A 19,439-nucleotide genomic window follows, 5' to 3' on the forward strand; every position below is an offset into this window, starting at 1 on the left:
TCAAGCTGTCTGGGATCAGGATGTGCCCAAACTCTGTATTGCAAGTCGGGATTCACAGGCATTATGTTACAAAACTGGCTTGCTGCCTTCTCTGTTTGCTGTGTTCTGAGTAGCTGCATTGTTTGTTGCAGTATATGCATTAGCTGTTGTCAGTGTTCAGTTTCCTGCAGGCTGACAAAGTGGGAGGGGCTTTGTTTGATACATAGCTGAGTTTCCACTGTGAGTTCTTGAGTGCACACTGCAGCCATCTTAATTACACTTTAGTGCAACTGAGACAGTGCAGCTGTCTCAAAATGGCTGCTAACCTAGTCTTTGTAGCTGCTTAGGCAGCCACTGTGCCACTGAGGAGATTTGTCACATGCATCAGGACCAGAGGTAAGAACCAATTACTCTTTATCTCTGAACATTTTAATTAAAAAACATTTGAATTTTACTAAGTTTATATAGGAAGGCGAACTTAGAGCTTGCTTGCTAAGAAGTTGAAATGTTTGCTGATAGAACATTGAAGCCTCTGTTATGGAAACAGTACATAGGATGGTGAGGTCAAAGGTTAAATTCCTGTAATTTCTCACCGTCTTATGTTCTGACATTGCCAGAACAATTGATCACCACAGTAGTGCTTTTCTGGCCCTGATTAACTCAATGTTCCTTTTATGTTGGATATTTTAGTTTGCTTGATATTTATTTGTAGAAATTAAAAGCAATATATTATCTCAGTAGATTTTTTAAAAAGAAGCCATAAGTAAGCCGCGTTTTGCATGAAGATTGTGATGACTTTTCTGGGTTTGTGTGTGGTGTGTGTGTGTGTTTTGGAGGTATTGTTTGGTAGCTTTTTGGGAAGAATGTTAATTCTCTGGATGTAAATCACAGTTACAAAAATAAACAAATTTTTAACACTGGTAGATTTTTTTTTTTTTTTACTATGGGTTTCAATTCTTTCTCATTATGCTGCCTCCTCCCAGCCATCCAATTCTTTCACATTTTTGATGGGGCTAACTTTTCATCCTAATTATTTTTTGCTTAAATTGGCATTCAGATTCAGATTTTGAATTTAGAAAGAGTTCACATCTTCTAGGTCTGGATACCCTTTTTCTTTGTATCTAATGTATGCTTATACAACAGGGCTGAAGTAAATCTCAGTTTTTTAGTTAAGTGATATTAACTGTTGATGTCCACCTTATCTTAGTTAAAATCTGTGATATATTTAAAAGTAATGACTCAATAATTTTGTAAATTTAGTTTCAAAATTTTCAAAAAGCTTTCTTAACATTTTTCTGAAGTATCAATAGAAACGTTTATTGAGATATTGTAAGTCCATAGTGACCCAGAAAGTAGGAGAATGAAATTTTTATTCATGTATTATTGCAGATAGCACAACAGTTAGTTGTAATTAAAGCACTGATGTTTGAATTGCAGTACTTAATAAAATTTTTTCTAAATGGTATTGTGCATTCCTCTAGCTTTGTCAGTAGAGTATTATGAATATATCCCTGACTAATATGACATAGAACAGTAAGTTTTGATCTTTCTAAATACAGAAACTTTTAAAAGACAGCAACTTTTTGCACCTTAAATTCTTATGAAGGACCCCAGTATATTAAAGGGATATATGTGTGGTATTTTATTATTGTGTAATTATTTTATAATGTAAATTTATAACATTTACTTATTAATTTTCTTAATAAAATGAGAACAGTTAGGCTGTTACAATGAAAATAAAGGTTTGAAACCAGATCATGTATGACAATTATGATCTTATTATTAGTGTCAGGATCTAGGTCACTTAATTGTAGACATCCAGGCGCTAAGGGACTATGGAATTCAGTTTGAGAAGTATTCTAGAACATATATTCTTCATGTTCTTTTTTGACTTACAAATTTTCATGAAGGTAGTATATAAGTTCTATATTTACATGATTTAACAGTTTAAAATTGCTGCCTTGCCCCGAAATTGTGTTTTTACTTGTTCTTATTTTAAAAATTTTTTAGGAACATTATTGTTTTTCCTAACTTAATCAGTATTTATTTGTTCAGTGACCTAAAATGTTTTTGGAATAATTAGCTCAGTTTTATCAACAGCTGTAGTATGCTTATTTTACTTCCATTAACTTATTGCTTTGTAACATTGTTAGGACTATTTTGTGTGATATAATGGATTCTCATAATCTGAACATTTCTTTATGTAAATGTATATAGGAGCTTGCTCCTGAAAGGGAAAAAGAACAACAAATCCAATATGCGTGACAAATCCAATATATGTGAGAGGTTCTATCCATTGTGCATTTCACTTCAGTAAGGTTGTGCCCTAGAGTGAGTATGACATAGGAAAGTGAATGTGCTGTGACTCTAATCACTCTTATTTTTTTTGCCTCTCATAGTATGAACAGCTCACTGGATTTCAAAAATTGCATACCATGTAAACCAGCTACTTGGTTTGATATTCTTTATTGCTGGAGAGAAACTGGCCAGGTTGAAATTATTGATCAATTTATGTTAACCTTCAGAGTAGGACCTCAGGGAAATTTTAATGATCCATTCTTCTTGCCTTCTATTGTGGACTGTAATATTTACATCCACCCTCCCCTCCACAAGATGAATCCACTGATTATTACTTATACATGGGGTAATACCAACACTCTGTGGTTACTCAGGATGTTATTGCTAATTCTTTCAGTGCCATGTTGCATTTTTGCAACTATAAACATAAACTAGACCTCACTGGGATTATTACTTTTGGGGTTGGTGACAGTTTTCAAATTTTCTATGCTGAATTCCAGGTTAGCTATTACGCTGAATAATTGAGGGCATAATAAATCTGGGTGCTGGGTAATTGAGGTGTTATGTTATTATTTTGTCACTTCTTGTCCTCCCCATTTGTTTACCCTTTTTCACAAGCCATTTCACTAGCATAAACCTTTAAGAGAAATGTTGAGGTAGTGGAAAGAACACTGACCAAGAGTTCAAACCAAAATTTGAATTCTATTTTTGCTACCCTTTTCTTATATTGGCCAACTCATTCCATTTTCTGACTCTCATTTCCTAATGTACAAAATGGAGGAAAAAAATCCTATCTGTTTGGCAAGGATGTGTTGAAGATTAGTTTATATAATGTTTCTGAATAGTACCAGGAAATACTCTACAAATATCTGGCATGCTAATTTTCCAGTAGTATTTGAATGCTCTTCAGTTTCTTTGCTTCTCAGATGTCATATACTTTATCAAATGTGATTGGATCAGGGAATGTGGTATGTTTAGAAAGAATGGGAAATTTCTCATAGAACTCATGCTCAGAAGCAAGAAGTAGCAAAAAGCAGAACTCATGCTCAGAAGCAAGAAGTAATTACCAAGCATCCACTTGGTAATTGATATATTCATGTTTGCACTCCTGGGTTCTACTCTGTTAAATAAATTAGCCATCCTTTGCTGTATGTGGGTAGTGGCAGATGTGTTTATTAAGTAAAGCCAATATAGAATGTTGTCATTACAGAATCAGAGTAGGAGAAATGTTTCAGTTCTAGTCTGGCGGAGTAGTCCAAATATGCAGTGAGAAAATAACTTCTCTACAGAGATGATGTGAATTCAGGGCCTAGAGTTTTATATGTTTCAGTACAAATGAGAATCTTTACAGTAGAGTTCTCTTTCAGTGGCCACAAACTGGCAGCCAGCAGACCTCTTTTGTCCTTGAACCACTGTCGTATTTCTCTAGTTAACATTTAAAGTTGTCAGATTTTACACAAAAATCTGCATGTCTCATCTTTCAGAAAATAGAATATTGGGCAGTGCTAGAAATGTATTTTTGCTTGAGAAAAATAACCTACAGTTGAGTAGCTACTGTATCCTTCAGATAGGGCCTACTCCACACAGCTGGTCCTCTTCATTGATTCACATTACCTTCTGGGCCCCTGAGAGCTGTTCCTTTTAAATCCCTATCCTACTTACTTGACAGATTGTTGGCAACCTTTAATATCTAAAATACAGCTTCTCATCCAGAAGAAAGTAAACATAAGTAAAATCTAACCTACTTCACTTGGTAGGAGAGATAGCATACGTAAAGTCAGCTTACTCTTTAGAAGATACGGCACATTGCTAACGTTTTTCTTGTCCTGATTTTTATATTAGAGTACCATTGTTGGCTGATTGAAGGAGATCCAGTGACATCAGGAAAAACTGACAATTGGTTGAAAGTGAAGCGATTAAAAAAATACAAACTAGAAACATACAAGTTCCTTGAGGTCTTTTAATGTGATAATAAATTCTCTTTTCTTTACATGTTATCACTATTAAAGACATCACTATTTATTGACTTAATGTTCTTAATGATGATATTGAATAAAAAAATGTTAAATTATATTCAAGATGTGCAGTTTCCTGAACAGGTAAATGAAATGAACTTTATTAAAGATTTTTGCCTAAATTGATTGAGCTAAGAAATTTTAGCACTGAAAGTGAGTAAGTTCCTAAAAGAAAGTTTTCTTAACTGCACTAGGCTAGATAATTTCAGAGGCTGTCATTTTCGTTAAAATTTCACTTCTGTTTACAAAACATTGACCATCTCAACTATGTGAAGACTACCTTGATGATCCGTGAAACGTTGGCGGTGTATAATAATGATCTGATTTAAATTTGAATTCCACATTTTCCAGAGTAAAAGCCAGCTTCTTAGCATTCATGTAATACCATGACATAGGTAACTCTAGGGAAGTGCTGAAAGAAATTTACTCATTTTTGGAAAATGGCTTTCAAATTAGAGAGAAAGCTTTAGCGAAAGTTGAAAAACCAGTTAACTTGCACAGGAAACACTCATGGGCTCCCCTGTTTTCCACTTCTTACACTCCCGAAAGAGAAAGTGATTTGGGAGAAAGCTTAAAGTTTATTCAAAGAAGGGATTTTTAATAAATTGCTCAGGTTAGAACTTTCACTAAGTGTTCTCATTGGTAATTTGTAACAGTCTGTTATTGGACATTAATGTGTGAATATGGAAATGATGAAAATAGTGCTTATTGACTCAATGAGTCTTTGAGCTTAATGAAGGAGGGAGTTTAACACCAGAGAAAGGAGTTGCTTCTGCATCTGCCTGAGGGCTTCTACCTTCCCTGCTGAAGTAAACCAGGCACTGCTGCCCAGTGGAGTCATCTGACTGGTGTTTTCTTTTGCTGACATACAAGTATCATGGCATGCAAAGTGGAAAGTGTTAGTATAGAAGTCAGGAAATGATAGTTTTGGTGCTGCTAGTGAGTAGTTGTATAGTTTGGATAAATTATTTAAGCTCTTAATGCCATTCTGTGACCATTAAACAAGGGAGGTGGTTGGACTACAGGGAAGAACACGAACTTTGGAGTCAAGGTGAATTCATGTTCTTCCACTCACTAGTTAGAAGTTTATATGAAAAGTGTATAATAGTGCTCAAAGTATAATGGCTATTTATAGTAAGTGCTCAATAGGTCTTATGCGTTATTTTTTATGGGATGAGGCTAGTTGCTTATTTTCAGAACTTTAGTTTTCTTATCTTTAAAATGGGGATAAAGTACCATACAGAGTTGATACTGGGATTTAAATGGGCATAACAAAGTACCTAGTGTATGTGTGATACAAATTAAGTGTGAGTAAGATTGGTTATTTTTTCCTCACAAGGTTTCCTCCAGCACAGATTTTTTTTTTCTCTGTGTTTCTTTTTTCAATCATTATGAAATTGGGGGGAAATCTGGGGTACTGGATACTTTAGAAAAGGATCTTTAGGGAGAGGGGATTGTTAGGGACCTGGCTGATAATACAGTAAAAATGCCCGAGAGCAAGGTGTTTAAATCTCGAATTGAAGACTTCAAAGAACCTAAAGGGGACAAAACAAGAATTCTTATTTGTGCTAGGGCAGCATGATAGAGTGAAAACAAAAATGGACTGTGAATTGATCAATTGATTCAACAAATTTAACAAATATTTATTATGCCCCTGTTATTTGCCAGGCACTGTTTTTTTTTTTTTTTTTTAAATTTTATTTATTTATTTATTTATTTTTGGCTGTGTTGGGTCTTCGTTTCTGTGCGAGGGCTTTCTCTAGTTGCGGCAAGCGGGGGCCACTCTTCATCGCGGTGCGCGGGCCTCTCACTATCGCGGCCTCTCTTGTTGCGGAGCACAGGCTCCAGACGCGCAGGCTCAGTAGTTGTGGCTCACGGGCTTAGTTGCTCCGTGGCATGTGGGATCTTCCCAGACCAGGGCTCGAACCCGTGTCCCCTGCATTGACAGGCAGACTCTCAACCACTGCGCCACCAGGGAAGCCCCCAGGCACTGTTTTGATGGCAGGCACACAAGATCCCTTGCCCTCAAGGAGTTTACATTGGGGCAGGGAAAAAAGGAAGAGAGAAGTAAATATGAGATGCTTACAATGCTGAGAGATTGAGAATGCGGGGGGGGGGGGGGGGGGGGGGGGGCGGTTAGGATGGGATAAGTAGTGCCTAGGTGAGCCCTACTCAGAATGTGTTCTGTGGATCAGTTCAAGGTCAGTTCTGATCAGTTCATCTGTTCCTGGTTCTCCATTAGATAACTGAAATTAAGAGTGTCTAGAAGAAAAAAAAAGTGTCTAGAAATTTTACATCAATCTAATAAAATAATTTTATATCAGTTAGATCAAATAAGAAAAAGGCTTAATTTATATGCCTTTTTTTCCAAATAATTCATTTTCATTGTATTTTACAAGAATATTGGTATGTAATGGATTGGAAATAAAACATTGGGTCTTTACCATTGTTAGTCTGAGAAACACTGAGCTAGATTGGTAGCTTCCATTGTTGGCACTTAAGCAGGCTGTAGAGAATTTGAGCTTCTTATGATTAATTCATTGTGAGGGGATTGTTTAACTTATTTGGCTTTCAAAAACAGTATCTAAAATACTTGTTATTAACATTATATTTTCTGATGGACTAAAGGATTTTAGGTACTTTTATTCAAATAGTTGTGTGTATAAAGTAGAAAGAGAGAAGGAGGAAGCAAAATTAAAAATGGAAGGAATGCAATACTTAGATGATTTCCAACTCTGAGATTTTATGATCAATTGTTCTTTTGGTATAAGACCTTTCCTTCCACAAAGTGTTGCTTATACAGGGTCTACTATATGAAGTTACACCATCTTATTATGCATTTGTCCCTGTCCCTTCATCTACCACTGGTGGGGCACAGATCCTAAGAAGAGAGTATAGTTGTTTGAGGAAATCTACTACTGCTTATCAAAGATAATGTGGGTGACATTTAGGATTATCCACATATTAGAAGTCTACCAATTCCTGTTGATATGTAACTTTATCATTCCCCTATTTAGAGCCTTATTATCCTTATTGTGTAATAGGGATAATTTAAGACCTATGTTTTAAGAGAGCTGAAAATAAGATTAAAAATAAGGAACATATTTTGGATAAACCCTAGTTAGCGTATTAAATACTTTTCATTTTATTACCATTTTAGATGTGGCACTAAACTAGTTTCGCATTTATTATTTGAAAATGAAATTTAATATATTTAAACTCAATAAAGTAGTGGAAAAATAGAAATGGAGGTATAGAACTATTTATTAGTAGGTCATAAAGTAACTATAAAAAAAATTTTAAACAGAGGACTTTCATAGATAATGATTCAACTCTTGCCCAGTCAGATCTGGCCAATTCAAACAATACACAAATGATTTAGGTTCAAAAAAGAATATGCCACACAGAATATGTTCTTGTGTAGATATTTGTAATATAACATGCCTGAGTTTTGATATTCAGTGCATGCTTTAGTAGTATTAACTAGTGGTAAATATGTTGAATTATTTAAGCATCATAGCAGTGATACCTGAAGATGTATTGTCTTGTTATATTTGGTGAAACATAAAGCAATTTGGTTCTAAGAGCACATCTATTTAATGATCATTTACTATTTAAGTGATTAGTTAAATTTGAAAGGCAGCTGTAGAGTAGAATGAGGACAGCTTTTAGCTAATATGAATTATAGTTTATATTTTTAATGATTGTTAAAAATAGCAGTCATTGGATTTATGTAATTATATTGGCCCATGCCACAAATAAACTAAGGCTTTTGAATATCTCTGGGGGTTAAAAATATTTTTGGTGGGGTGGGGGTGGGATTTCAGTTATATAAGAACTACAAGTTGATTTTTTCTTATTACCTGGATTTTAATCATATTAGTAAATAGATAACTAGATATATTCTAGAACCAGTCAGTGCCTGTTGGGGAACGAATGGGGGAGGGTTTACTCAGCACTATTCTTCTTTAGTTTGGTCATGAAATGAGGACTGCTTTATGTAAATTGTTCTTTCTGGCGCCAGCTAGCTGTAACTGCAGTCTGGCTGTACTAGGGCAGCAAATAATATGTGTCATGGATTTTCTGTTTGGAATGTATAAGAATGCAGCCTCTTGGACTGAAAGAACAGAGTTGATGCATTAGAATAGGAATACTGAGACCTGCACAATTGCCAGTGAATATGTGGAATAGTAAGAAGCTATAAGCCTTTTAAGTTTCTATTCCGCTTTTATAGATTCATGCCTATTGATACTATTGGGTAATATGTGGGAGGTACCTAACTGCACACAGTTGCTGCAGACCTAATAGTTGGCGGCATAGAAAGCGATACAAAAGAATTCTGATTCTAGGCATCTTCACTTGCAACAGTCCTTTGGAAGATGTATGTTGAGTGTTCTGTGAGCTTCATTGACACGCTGTCTGATGTTTTCTGGCTTTTGTGGCTGATGGGATGTTTGCTGCACAAACTACACAACAGATGTGAACCACTGTTTGAAAGGAATTTTAATATGTAGCCAATCTACTGTAGTCCTATTATTATTATTATTTTTAATGAATATTTACCAAACGAGGAATTCAGGCTCAAAAAGGCTGATCTAGAAATCTGCATTAGCTTTTAATGCTTATACAGATGAACTGAGTAGCAGTGGTTAACAGAAGAGGAAGTCTTTTTCACAGTATCAAGCTGCCCACAGGTAAGAGATTCAGGTCCTTTTTCTGTGATAACCCTTCTGCCTCCCCTCCCTCCTCAGGCCTTAACATCTGTCTCTCACCTTTGGGAAGTTTTTCTTTGTTTTAGTTTTAGTAATACCAGGATTACTAGATTGTTTAATGTTAATTTTCAGGAGATTCTGAATGTCATATTTGGAATTGATTTTTAAAAAAATATTATTTTCGCCTTCTCTAATTTTCCTCAGGTTCGAATTGAAATTAACAGTGGGTGTCATATGTGAATATTACTCATGCATACAATATATTCATATTACATAGAAATCAGTTTTAGGTCTCTCTTCATTATAGTCCTGTTACTGTGTTCTCCGTTGTAGTGACACCAACTGGTACATATGGAGCGATGACATTTTGTAACCTTACTAAACTATAAAGTTTTAGTTTAAATGTACCCCTTTGACTTCATCAAAATCAGAATGCTTATGTTTTTACAAGGGGCTCATTGGCATACATTAGATAATGTGTGTATATATATATATATATATATATATATATATATATATAAATATATATAACATGGTCAAGTTTTCCCTACCATCCTCGTTTCCATTTCCACATACTTAAATGTATCACCATTTTACAAAGTGAATTTAAGAATTTAAAACTAACATGAGTGTATTAATTAGAAATTCCAGTGAATCTAATATTTTATTTCTTAAGGTAGGTGAAAGGTACACAGGCATTTGTTATATTATTCTCTTTTTGTATGTCTGAAGAATTGCATACAAAAAAATCTCATTGAAATAAACGTAAAGAACTATATAAAATAAAGAATATATAATCATTACTGTAAAGATATGAAGATTTATGTTTATAAAGAAATGCATACTGATACGAGTATGGCCAATGATAAAATATATTACTGATTGATCTAATAATAATTTTAGGGGGATGAGAGTGGGGAGGTGAGGAGGTTGGATGAAATGAAGAGTGGTAGTTTAGAGGCTACCACTCTAGTGGTAGTTTAGAGAGGCTAGTTTAGAGAAGTGGAGGAAATGAATTAGATTAGGCAGTTCTCTGCCTTTGCCTTCTTCTCTGGGAGTTAAATAGCAGGTTCTTTCTGCAAACTGAAAGTGTTAGTTTTAGGTGGGACTTCAGTTCTCTAGATTCTGAAAGGTAGCTCGTCATTTGTTACTACTGTGTAGTTGAGTACTTAAAAAAAACTAGAGGCCAGCTGTGATAGAAGGCACACTCATGTTTCAGAGGCATGAACTATTTCCTGTTGCCTTTTGACAGTATTGCTAGGGATTTTTAAAATGATTGTTTTAATGTATGTTCTGTTGAAGTATAAAAATTTATGTTTGTGGGTGTGTTTCCTCTAAGTAAACAAATTCACTAGGATTGGAGAAATGCTGATAGTAGAAATATATCAATTTTGATTAATGTGCTTGAGGTTGGATGGAAGAATGAGGTTGGATGTGTTCTCCTGGTGTGGAGAGCATGGTTGGGAAATATTTTCAGACTTTTCTTGAGCCATTGTTTGGGAGAATATTGGGCTGGGAAGACGGTGGGAATTGACTGACTGGTTTATATATATAGGTAAAGAGGCAAGGAGTTGTTAGACCAAAAAACAGAGGAATTTATTGATTGGTATTAGAGTTGGGGATTATGGAAGAGAAAGATGATGGAAAGTAGGACAGAGGAGTATTCTGTCTATAGAGAAATAAACCTAAAAGGAAGCAGGTAAGACAAAAAAATAAAGGCCATGAGCATAAAGATGTGTAATCTTTGAGACTGCTGAGGTTGAGTGTGCGTGATCCAAAAATCTGGGGGATAAAATTTGAATTTTTAGTTTTTGTGTTCCTCTTAGGCAACAAAAGTTATTTAGCAAGCAGTGTAGACTTATGAAATCTTCAAAGTGAAATGGACCTAAGTGATCTAGTAGTTCTAACATCACACTTTGCATGGGAGTCTACTGTTTGGTATTTCTGACAGGTAATTATCTAGTTTCTGCATCACCCTTTCTAATGACAGAAGACAGAGGCTCTAATTTCCTAAGGCAGTTCCTTCTTTTGTTGGACATCTGAAAAAAATTAACATTTGCAGATTTTGAGACAAAATCGGCCTTTCATTGTTTTGTTCCTGCCCTCTACCTTGTGTCTGTCTCTTTCTCTGTGTATCTATCTTTTTTACATGACAGATCTGCACTATTTAAAGAAAGCCATTAAAATTCCCTTGTGTTTTCTAGGCTAAATATCCTCTGTTTTCCAACGTTTCCTCATACACTACATTGTTCTAGGTCCTTCTTTAGCCTGGTCATCCTCTTGTTTATCCTGCTGTTCCTAAAAGTCTCTCTTTATCTGTGATGCTCATAAGTAAATGTATTACTAAAAAATGTCCCTTTCCTCTGACTGTGTACTTCTGTTCAGCAGTTTAACTTTGCATTGACATTTTTGGCAGCCACCTCCCACTGTTGAATTTTACTGCGTTTGCGGTAAGTTAAAATCCCTCAGTCTTTTTCATGTATTCCATTGATAACATTTAATATACTTAAATATTTGAACCAAGAGTATTACCTTATATTTGTAGTTATATTTCCTTCATGATTTCTAGTATTGTTTATTATGCTTTCTTTAGATTCTCCTTGCTATATTTTCCCCCTTTTAGTAGTCTTTTCAAAGAACTGGCTTTTGGTTTCATTGATTGCTTGCTGTTTTATTGAGTTTCCCATGATAATTTTCCATTTTTATTGTAATTACTTGCTTTGGGTTTATAACTTTTACTAGCATTTTTGAGTTTGTGCTTTTTTATTAATACATGCATTTAAGGTTTTCTCCAGAGTATCATTTTAGTTGAATTCCCTGGGTTGTATTTTGTTAATACTTTGTCATTTTTATTATTTTTACCACCGATTTCTTCCTTAATCCAAAGTTGTTTTGTTTTTCTTCGTTTTTTTTTTTTTTAATTTATAAGGAGATAACTTTCCCTCTCATTTCATTATTGTTTATCTAAATGTATTATGTTATGGCCAGAGAATGTGGCCTTGTGGGAATTTTTTTTGGGGGGTGGTCTTGGAATTTATGATTTCCTTGTCACCACATGCACAGTCAATATTAATGTATGTTGGTTTTGTTCATAAAAAATTCGTATACTGGGTTTTTTGGATATACAATTCTATTTATTTTTCTATTTTTCTAGCGTGTTAATTGAGAAATGCATTTTTTTATATTACTTTTGTTTTTATCTGTAGATTTTAGAAAAAGGTGTGTCTTTGTGGGTTTATTAGTCTTTTCCTGAATTTTTAAAAGCGTGTTTTTTCTTTATGTGATTTGAAGCGATATTATTTAGATACATCAAAGATAATGTTTCTAGTGGATTGTACCGTTTATTAATTAGAAATATCTTTTTTGTCCCATTACTTGATTTTCAATTTGAATTTTTTTTTTTAATATGTTACATATATATAGGCTTTATATGTATACTTAACTTTTTTTTTTGTATTTTTGGTTAGCATTTGCCTCATGTATCATTTTTCACCTCTTAGTTCTCAACCTTTTATGCTATTTTAAGGTATGCCTCTTTTTTATAGCACGTATTTGATGATATTTATATTTTACCCAGCTTGAAACCTAAGTTATTTTTAGATGATCGTTTTTTTTATTTTTGTGCCATATTCCACAATCTCTAAGTCCATTAACTCCCATTTTGTAATTATCTTGGATTTTGATTCCAGAATATTTGTTTTAAAGGTGGCGGGTCCTCAGTTATTTCAGTCTCTGCCCACGAGTTGTACTTGTTTTATGGAGCACTGCTGTTTCCCTTATCCGAGTTCCTTCCTAGGGCCTTTTGCTGTCTTATGTCTGTAGTATATCTTTATATAATTATGTTAGCAATAATCTGTTTCCTCAGTCTTTGCTCAGAAGTAATACCTTTAGTTTTTCTATCCTTGTTGATTTTCTGGCAATAGGATTCTAGGCTAAAAATAACTTTTCCCCTGAACTTTGAGGATATTGTTGTTTATTTTAGCATTCAGTATTGCTGATGACAAGTCTGATGTCAGTTTAATTCTTATTCCTTTTTAGTTAAAAATGATTTTTTAAAAAACTCTCTCTAAGATATTAGTATTTACTCATATTGGTTTTCTGAAATCTTAACACAGTATGTCTAAGTGTTAAAGACTTTTTTTTTCTTATTTTAATTTAGTCTGTTTTGGTAATTAGTAGGCCTTTTCTATGGAAAACTTTTTTGGGGGGGGTGTCTGTGAATTGTCTTCTTACTTCTCTCCTTTTTTTCTCTATAACTCCTCTTTGGTGAAAGTTGTTGCTTCTGGGTGTATCCCCTATGCCTCCTATCTTTCTGTTTTTCCTTTGTATAATCCCTACCTGCCCCCCCACCCCGAATTTTTAATTGATTGTACTCATTTTTGTGTTTGAGTTTTCCTATTTTATGTTGGGTAGATGCTGACCCAAGTGATTGTGAAGGAGGTGGTACTTGCTGCTCATGGCATATGCTGGGAATTTGTGTTTTGAATGGTAGCCTTCCTTCCCTGTCTCTTCTGGAGCTTAGTGTTTGTGTGGGTCACTACCCTTTCCACATTCATAAATGTCACTGCTGCCCTGGTTTAGCATTAGCATGAAAGAGATTGGGGGAAGTGGAATGAGCTTAACTGCTAAGATAAAAATCACATGAATGTATTTTCATTTTAAAATTGAAACTGATATAGCAAGTCTAAGTGAAAGTCTATATATTCTACTGTCTTCTCCCTAAGTGAACTGCTGTAACTAGTTTGGCATTTATCCTTCCAGACTTTGAAATATCACTTGAGATATTTCAGAGATTATATATTAAGATATATAAATGTTTAGAAATATATTATTTTGCATTTAAAACATAATTGCATAAAAACTGGAAACACTTACTGACTACTTATATGTCTGAGAACTTTCTACTTACGTTCTCATTTAATCCCCATAACATTTTTATGAGGACAGGCATTATAATAGTCTCAATTTCATAGATGAGGATGCTGAGGCAAGGAGAGAATAAATATCTTGGACAGGTAACTTAACAAGGACATGATCACACCAGTATTCAAAGAGGTATGTCTGGCTTCAGTGTTTGTACTGTTAAGTACTGTGAATTCTGTAGCTGCTTGTACACTTAATATTCATGCCTTTAAAAGAGATCTACCACATTCTTTACTTTTCTTAGTGTTCTTTATTCTTTACTGTGGATGCTGAAGTATTTTTTTTTTTAACTATTAGTGATGGATGTTAAATTTGATTGTTTGCTAGTACAGTGCAGCAGTAGGTATCCTGATACATTACCTTTTTAAAACATATTATTAGTGTATTTAATATACATATCTCAAAGTGCCTTTGGTGTGTCAAAGTGATGCACAGTTCCTGCTTATTTGCCCCTGAAAATAGTTATGACAGTGAAGTCTTCTACCAGCTGTGTATGATGCTACTCATTGCTAACAATAAGTAGTTGCCAATCTGATGTAAAAAAAAAAAAATGTATTTTCTCTTTGTTTTGTCTTTCCCTGATTATTTTGAAGTTGAACATTTTTTCTAACTTTTTTTAATGAGTTACTTGTTTGATTCTTTTTTTACTTTTCTTTTGAATTTTTTTGTCCTTTTTATTCACTAATAGATGTTCTTTTTTATTCTGGGAACTAATTCCGTATCACTATGCTTTTTTTTTTTTAAATGGGAGCGGCTCCTCTGCCACTGCGGCTGCGCAGTAGGCCCGCCTCCCAACGCCGGGCCACGAGCCCCGCCTATTCGGTGGCGCCTCCCAACCCCGGGCCACGAGCCCCGCCTATTCGGTGGCGCAGCCCGGAGCTGGCCCCCTGCCGCCCGCCGGCACGTGCGAGGCACCCCGACTGAGTGCCGCGCCCGGCGTGCTCGGAAGATCTGAAGATCAGCAGATCAGCACTCACAGAAGACCGGGCGAGTGGAGGAGGGAAGGAAGGGCCGGCTGGGAAGGTCCGGGGTGCAACCCCGCCATGTTTTTTATCTTTCATGTATTTCTCAAAACGTGTGGTTGCCTGTAGTACTTTTCTGTGCCTTTGAGATTTTTCTACATTGAGTCATATACCCAACGTAGTTCTAATATTTCACATATTTTCACGGCTTCGTGAATCTTTTTCTTATATATTAATGTTTCTAGATACCTTTTTTTCTTGCTATTCTGAATTAAATGTTTTCTTCTTTGTATCTTTTTTGTTTGAGCTCTTACTGCTTTGGTCAGGATTTCTAGAACAATAAATGTGTGAATATAGTATTACACTTTTGTTTTTGCCTTTAGTGGAAATGCCTATGGTGTTTTACTACTAAATGTGAAGTTTCCTGTTGGTTTGAAGTAGCCACTATCAGCTGAAGGAGCAATCTTTATGTTCTTAATTTTCATTTTTGTCAGTAAATGAGTCTTGAAACATATTCAATGCCTTTTCAGGTTCTGTTGAAAAATGACAGTTAATTTTTAGGTTGTTAATACATTTCTGAATATGCTTAATTTTTTAATTATTAGAGGTGTTTAAAATGGAAAAACAGTGCAGTTTGGGGTAGAAAATTTCTCTTCATTTAGTATTTAACCAGGCCTACAGGGATAGAGTACTTCGATGAGAATGTATAGTTTTTTGTCTCTGGGCCTTCAAGATCTAGCATAGGAAGTCTCATTCATTTTCCTACAGACTGGGGCTATTCTTTGCACAGTATATTATTGAGTCAGTTGTTATGCCATTAACAGTGACGTGGCTAATCACATGTCTTCTGTTCTCCAGTAGAATAGCTTCAGAGTCTTTATTCCAACATTTAAAAGATGATAAAAAATTTCCTAGAGAAATATAACAAATATTTGGAAATACCAAAATAAGGTCTTTGATTCTGAATTTGTGAACCCTTGAAAAGAGCTTGGTGGCGTATTGCATTTATCATTGTATTTCTTTGGGCTTTTTTTTATCCCCCACCCCCTTTCTTTTCCCTTTCTTTCCTTTCTTCTTTTTTAAATTCTGGAGGCTCTAGGCTCAGTTAAATATTTTAATGTGGCAGACAGCCAGATTTCCAATAGCCCTGAAACTCAGCATGTTGCTGTTTCTTAGCAACTACTTGTGAAGTCTTGTGGATGTAACTAACTGAATTATAAATAGGGTTATGAGCAGAAGTGCAATTGAAATTGAGATTGGTAAGAAAGGCATACTCTTTTTCCTTCCCATTTAAATTTGAGTTATTCTTTATGCAGAGTCAGTTTTTAGAAATCTGGCTCATAAAACTTGGGTGTACTAACCCTATCAGGAAGAAAGTAAGGGCTCTGTAGAGGTCTTATTTGTAATCACACATCTGAAAGCCTTTTTTTGATTATTAGGATTAAATAGTCTATATTGGAGAGATGGCAGTTAATGGAAAATAGAGTACTTCTAAGTTTCATGGTCATTCACGTGGAAAGATTACCACACATAGTATTACTGCCTATATTTTTTTCCCACATTTATGTTAAAATCTACATGTTGTAACACTTAAATTTTGGCTATATTTTTATACTTTTAATCACATTGTTTCTTTAGTGTATTAAAAATTGTCCTATAATAGTGACCATGTAGGCATTTGATAAATGCATGAATACACCAAGCTATCTTTGCCATTTCTCAGTAGAGCAGTGGATTTTAGAGTGGAATTTATTAAAATTTTATTTAAGAATCAAAATATAAGTATTCTCTCAGGTCTTCTAATTTGTTTTCCATTTATTCCAGATGGAAAACTTTAGACCTAAAGATTTTAAATGATTTGCCTAACCCAAATCTCTCCAATCTGTGTTTTTTCTGCATTATTCTCTTACTGATACAGATCTAACAGCTCTTTTTTTTTTTTTGCACTCATGTTTCATCAGTTTATACGAAGTTTAATTGTATTCTGTAATTTAAATTAGAAACATACAACTGAATTCAGTAACAAGCACAATTAATATGAACAGATTTAGATGAGAGTAGAAGAACATGAGATCTCAGTATGCTTGTGGTTATCAATTGTATGTTCATAGAATGGGTGGAAAACGTCAGCTCATTTGGTCTGATGGTTAAGAGGAGAGAGGCTAAGAGAGTTTCCAAAGTATAGTGTTTTTTGGTCAGATCTGCAGATTTTTTTAGGTTCTGAAAGAGGAAACAAAGTGATAATCCTTGGTTTTGGGTATAGGAACTCTGTATTTTCTTAAAATACATCACAAACATTTGATACTAGCTTCTGATAGCCCAACCTGTATTAACTCAGCTTTTTAGGAACATTTGCCTGGAGCAAGTAGATTATATTCTCATTCATTGTTTGCCAGAAAGATTTCAGACTGGGAATGTAATTTTTCTTTTTTTGCTCCCTGGAGGGGTGCTGGTCCATTCTGAGTTGTATGCCCAGGAGAGATCTTGTTACCAAAAGCATAACTTTTTTTCCCGTAAATTCTAACTGAAGAAAGATACAGATTTGCAGATAAGATCAGCTCAAAAAGTTGTGGTAAATAGAATTTTAGTTAGAGCTGCAAAGGGATAACATACTAGCAATATTGCTTTGCTACAGAAGAGAAAAATTATAGGTACAAAGAAGAATTTGAGTTTCCTCTGGGATATGAAAGAAGATTAGGTTTCTTCTTTTAGTTTAGTTATATTTGTTACTAAAGTTAGACTTCTGTACCCGTAGGCTAGGGCCACAGAACATCTGGTTCTCAGCTGACATTTTAAATTCCTGTGGGTTGTTGGAGGGGAGGGTCTACAGATGGGGAAGAGAATGGAGGGTGATGTTTCTGGAACGTATCTAAACTTGTCCAGGGCATTTTAGTTGCTGTACTAATTTTTAACACTAGGGTGCCATTGATTATTCAGTCCCCCCAAAATTCCGATTGGTGTGTGATAAAATGTTTACTTTGAATAATATTCTGCAAACCTCACGCTTTTTCTGTTCTCTTGAAATGAAACTGGCTAGTGTAAGTAAAACTAAAAAGTATTATAACTGCTTTAAATAATACCTAAGAAAATATGAAGTGCTGAGATGTATATCTAAAGTGATATTTGACTTACATATCTGGAATTATAAAATACTTTTTCCCACTTCTTGTGCCTTGTTATCAAATTTTGACCCATTTGCTATATTCTCCCCCACTAATTGTAACTCATAGGTTAATTCATACTACTTTCCTTTGTGATGAGGATCATAGTTTATTTGTTCAGATAAGTAAACAAGATCTGTGTACATATAATATTTACGTTATCTTAAAGATGTGAATACAGTTGTAGTTAGATCTGTATATCCAAGTCACATGTGAATACAACGTTAAGAAAAGTGAAGACAATAAGCTAAGTTACTTTTCATTCAGACCAATGTTTAAAATAATAGTATTTATGTTTTTAAAGGCATGGTTAAACTTAATTTTAAAATCTAGCTATCCTTAAATGTCTAGATTAAAAGGTTATACTACTCAATAGATTGCTCATTTGATGTTTCTTCATCCTTCACAGGAGCTCTTTTTGTTACTTAAAATTGTTCTGCGTTCTTATATGTTTTAGAGACATTGTTTCTAAGCTTTATTAAAATAAGTCCTTTACACGTAATTTTCATAATGAACTTTTTAAGACTTTCCTAGTATCAAATATATGAATTCATTTTTTGACCAAAGAGAACATTTTAAAGTTAATTTACCACATCACTAAAACATACTGATGGAGGGTTTGATTTAAGAAGTATACAGAACATGAAATTTGATAAATAGCATTTGTTTTACTATGGTTTGATTGTCTAACCAGCCTTTCATTTCAGCAGCTATAATTTAAATTTTTGAAATTAAAAAGTTTTTTTTCCTTTCTTTTTCCTTTTCCTTTTCTCTTTACTTTCTTTTTATTTATTTATTTTTAAATTTGGTCATTCCTCAGTAGCCCGTAATCTTCATAGTTATTACATTAGACTGCACATTGTTTGCCATCTTTAGGAATTAAAATTTCTCTAAAGTAAATTTGTTATGTACAAGGAAACATGCATACTAAGCATAATTAGGTTGGAAAGTTAGAATGATGAAAAACATTCTTTTATTTGGGTGACAGAATAAGAAAAGTCACGTGTTGTCAACTTTAATATTATCCCACATTAGACAAAATTGAAAAACCAAAGATAGCAGTATTTTACAGATTATATATTTCTGTACAGGTTTAACTTTTACTTGACATATACAATAAGATGGTTTGTTTTCCTCACTGACAGGAATTGTTTTACTTTGATTGAGGAAACGATTATTGAATGTCTACCATGTGGAAGACACTACTGTATGTTGGAACAAGTTTGTGTCAGAAATAAATAAGGCATAATCCCCACCCTATTTAGAGATCTGCTTTGATAGATTATTTAATCTTTGTATTTTTAATACACAGTAAATAGTCTTTTACCCTTAAGTAAGATTCTCAAATGATTGCAGGGGAAAAGTGTTAGAAAAAAATGCAGTGGTGTT

At 34.3% G+C, this 19,439-nt stretch overlaps 1 protein-coding gene across 2 annotated transcripts in view; it reads left to right on the top strand.

The window, feature by feature from the left end:
• LOC118901982 (activating transcription factor 7 interacting protein) overlaps positions 1-19,439 on the top strand; it is a 117,108-nt gene that overhangs the window by 17,679 nt on the left and 79,990 nt on the right. The window contains exon 1 of one of the 2 annotated variants that reach the window (XM_036865821.1): positions 249-375. The exons of the other annotated variant lie outside the window; for it this stretch is intronic. Within the exon in view, the coding sequence (XP_036721716.1) occupies positions 359-375 (17 nt within the window). The 5' untranslated portion in view covers positions 249-358. Of the gene's footprint in view, positions 1-248; positions 376-19,439 lie in introns of those variants that run through there. 2 annotated transcript variants of the gene reach the window in all.

The sequence above is a fragment of the Balaenoptera musculus genome, chromosome 10 (assembly GCF_009873245.2).
Source record: "Balaenoptera musculus isolate JJ_BM4_2016_0621 chromosome 10, mBalMus1.pri.v3, whole genome shotgun sequence".
Lineage (NCBI taxonomy): Eukaryota > Metazoa > Chordata > Mammalia > Artiodactyla > Balaenopteridae > Balaenoptera > Balaenoptera musculus.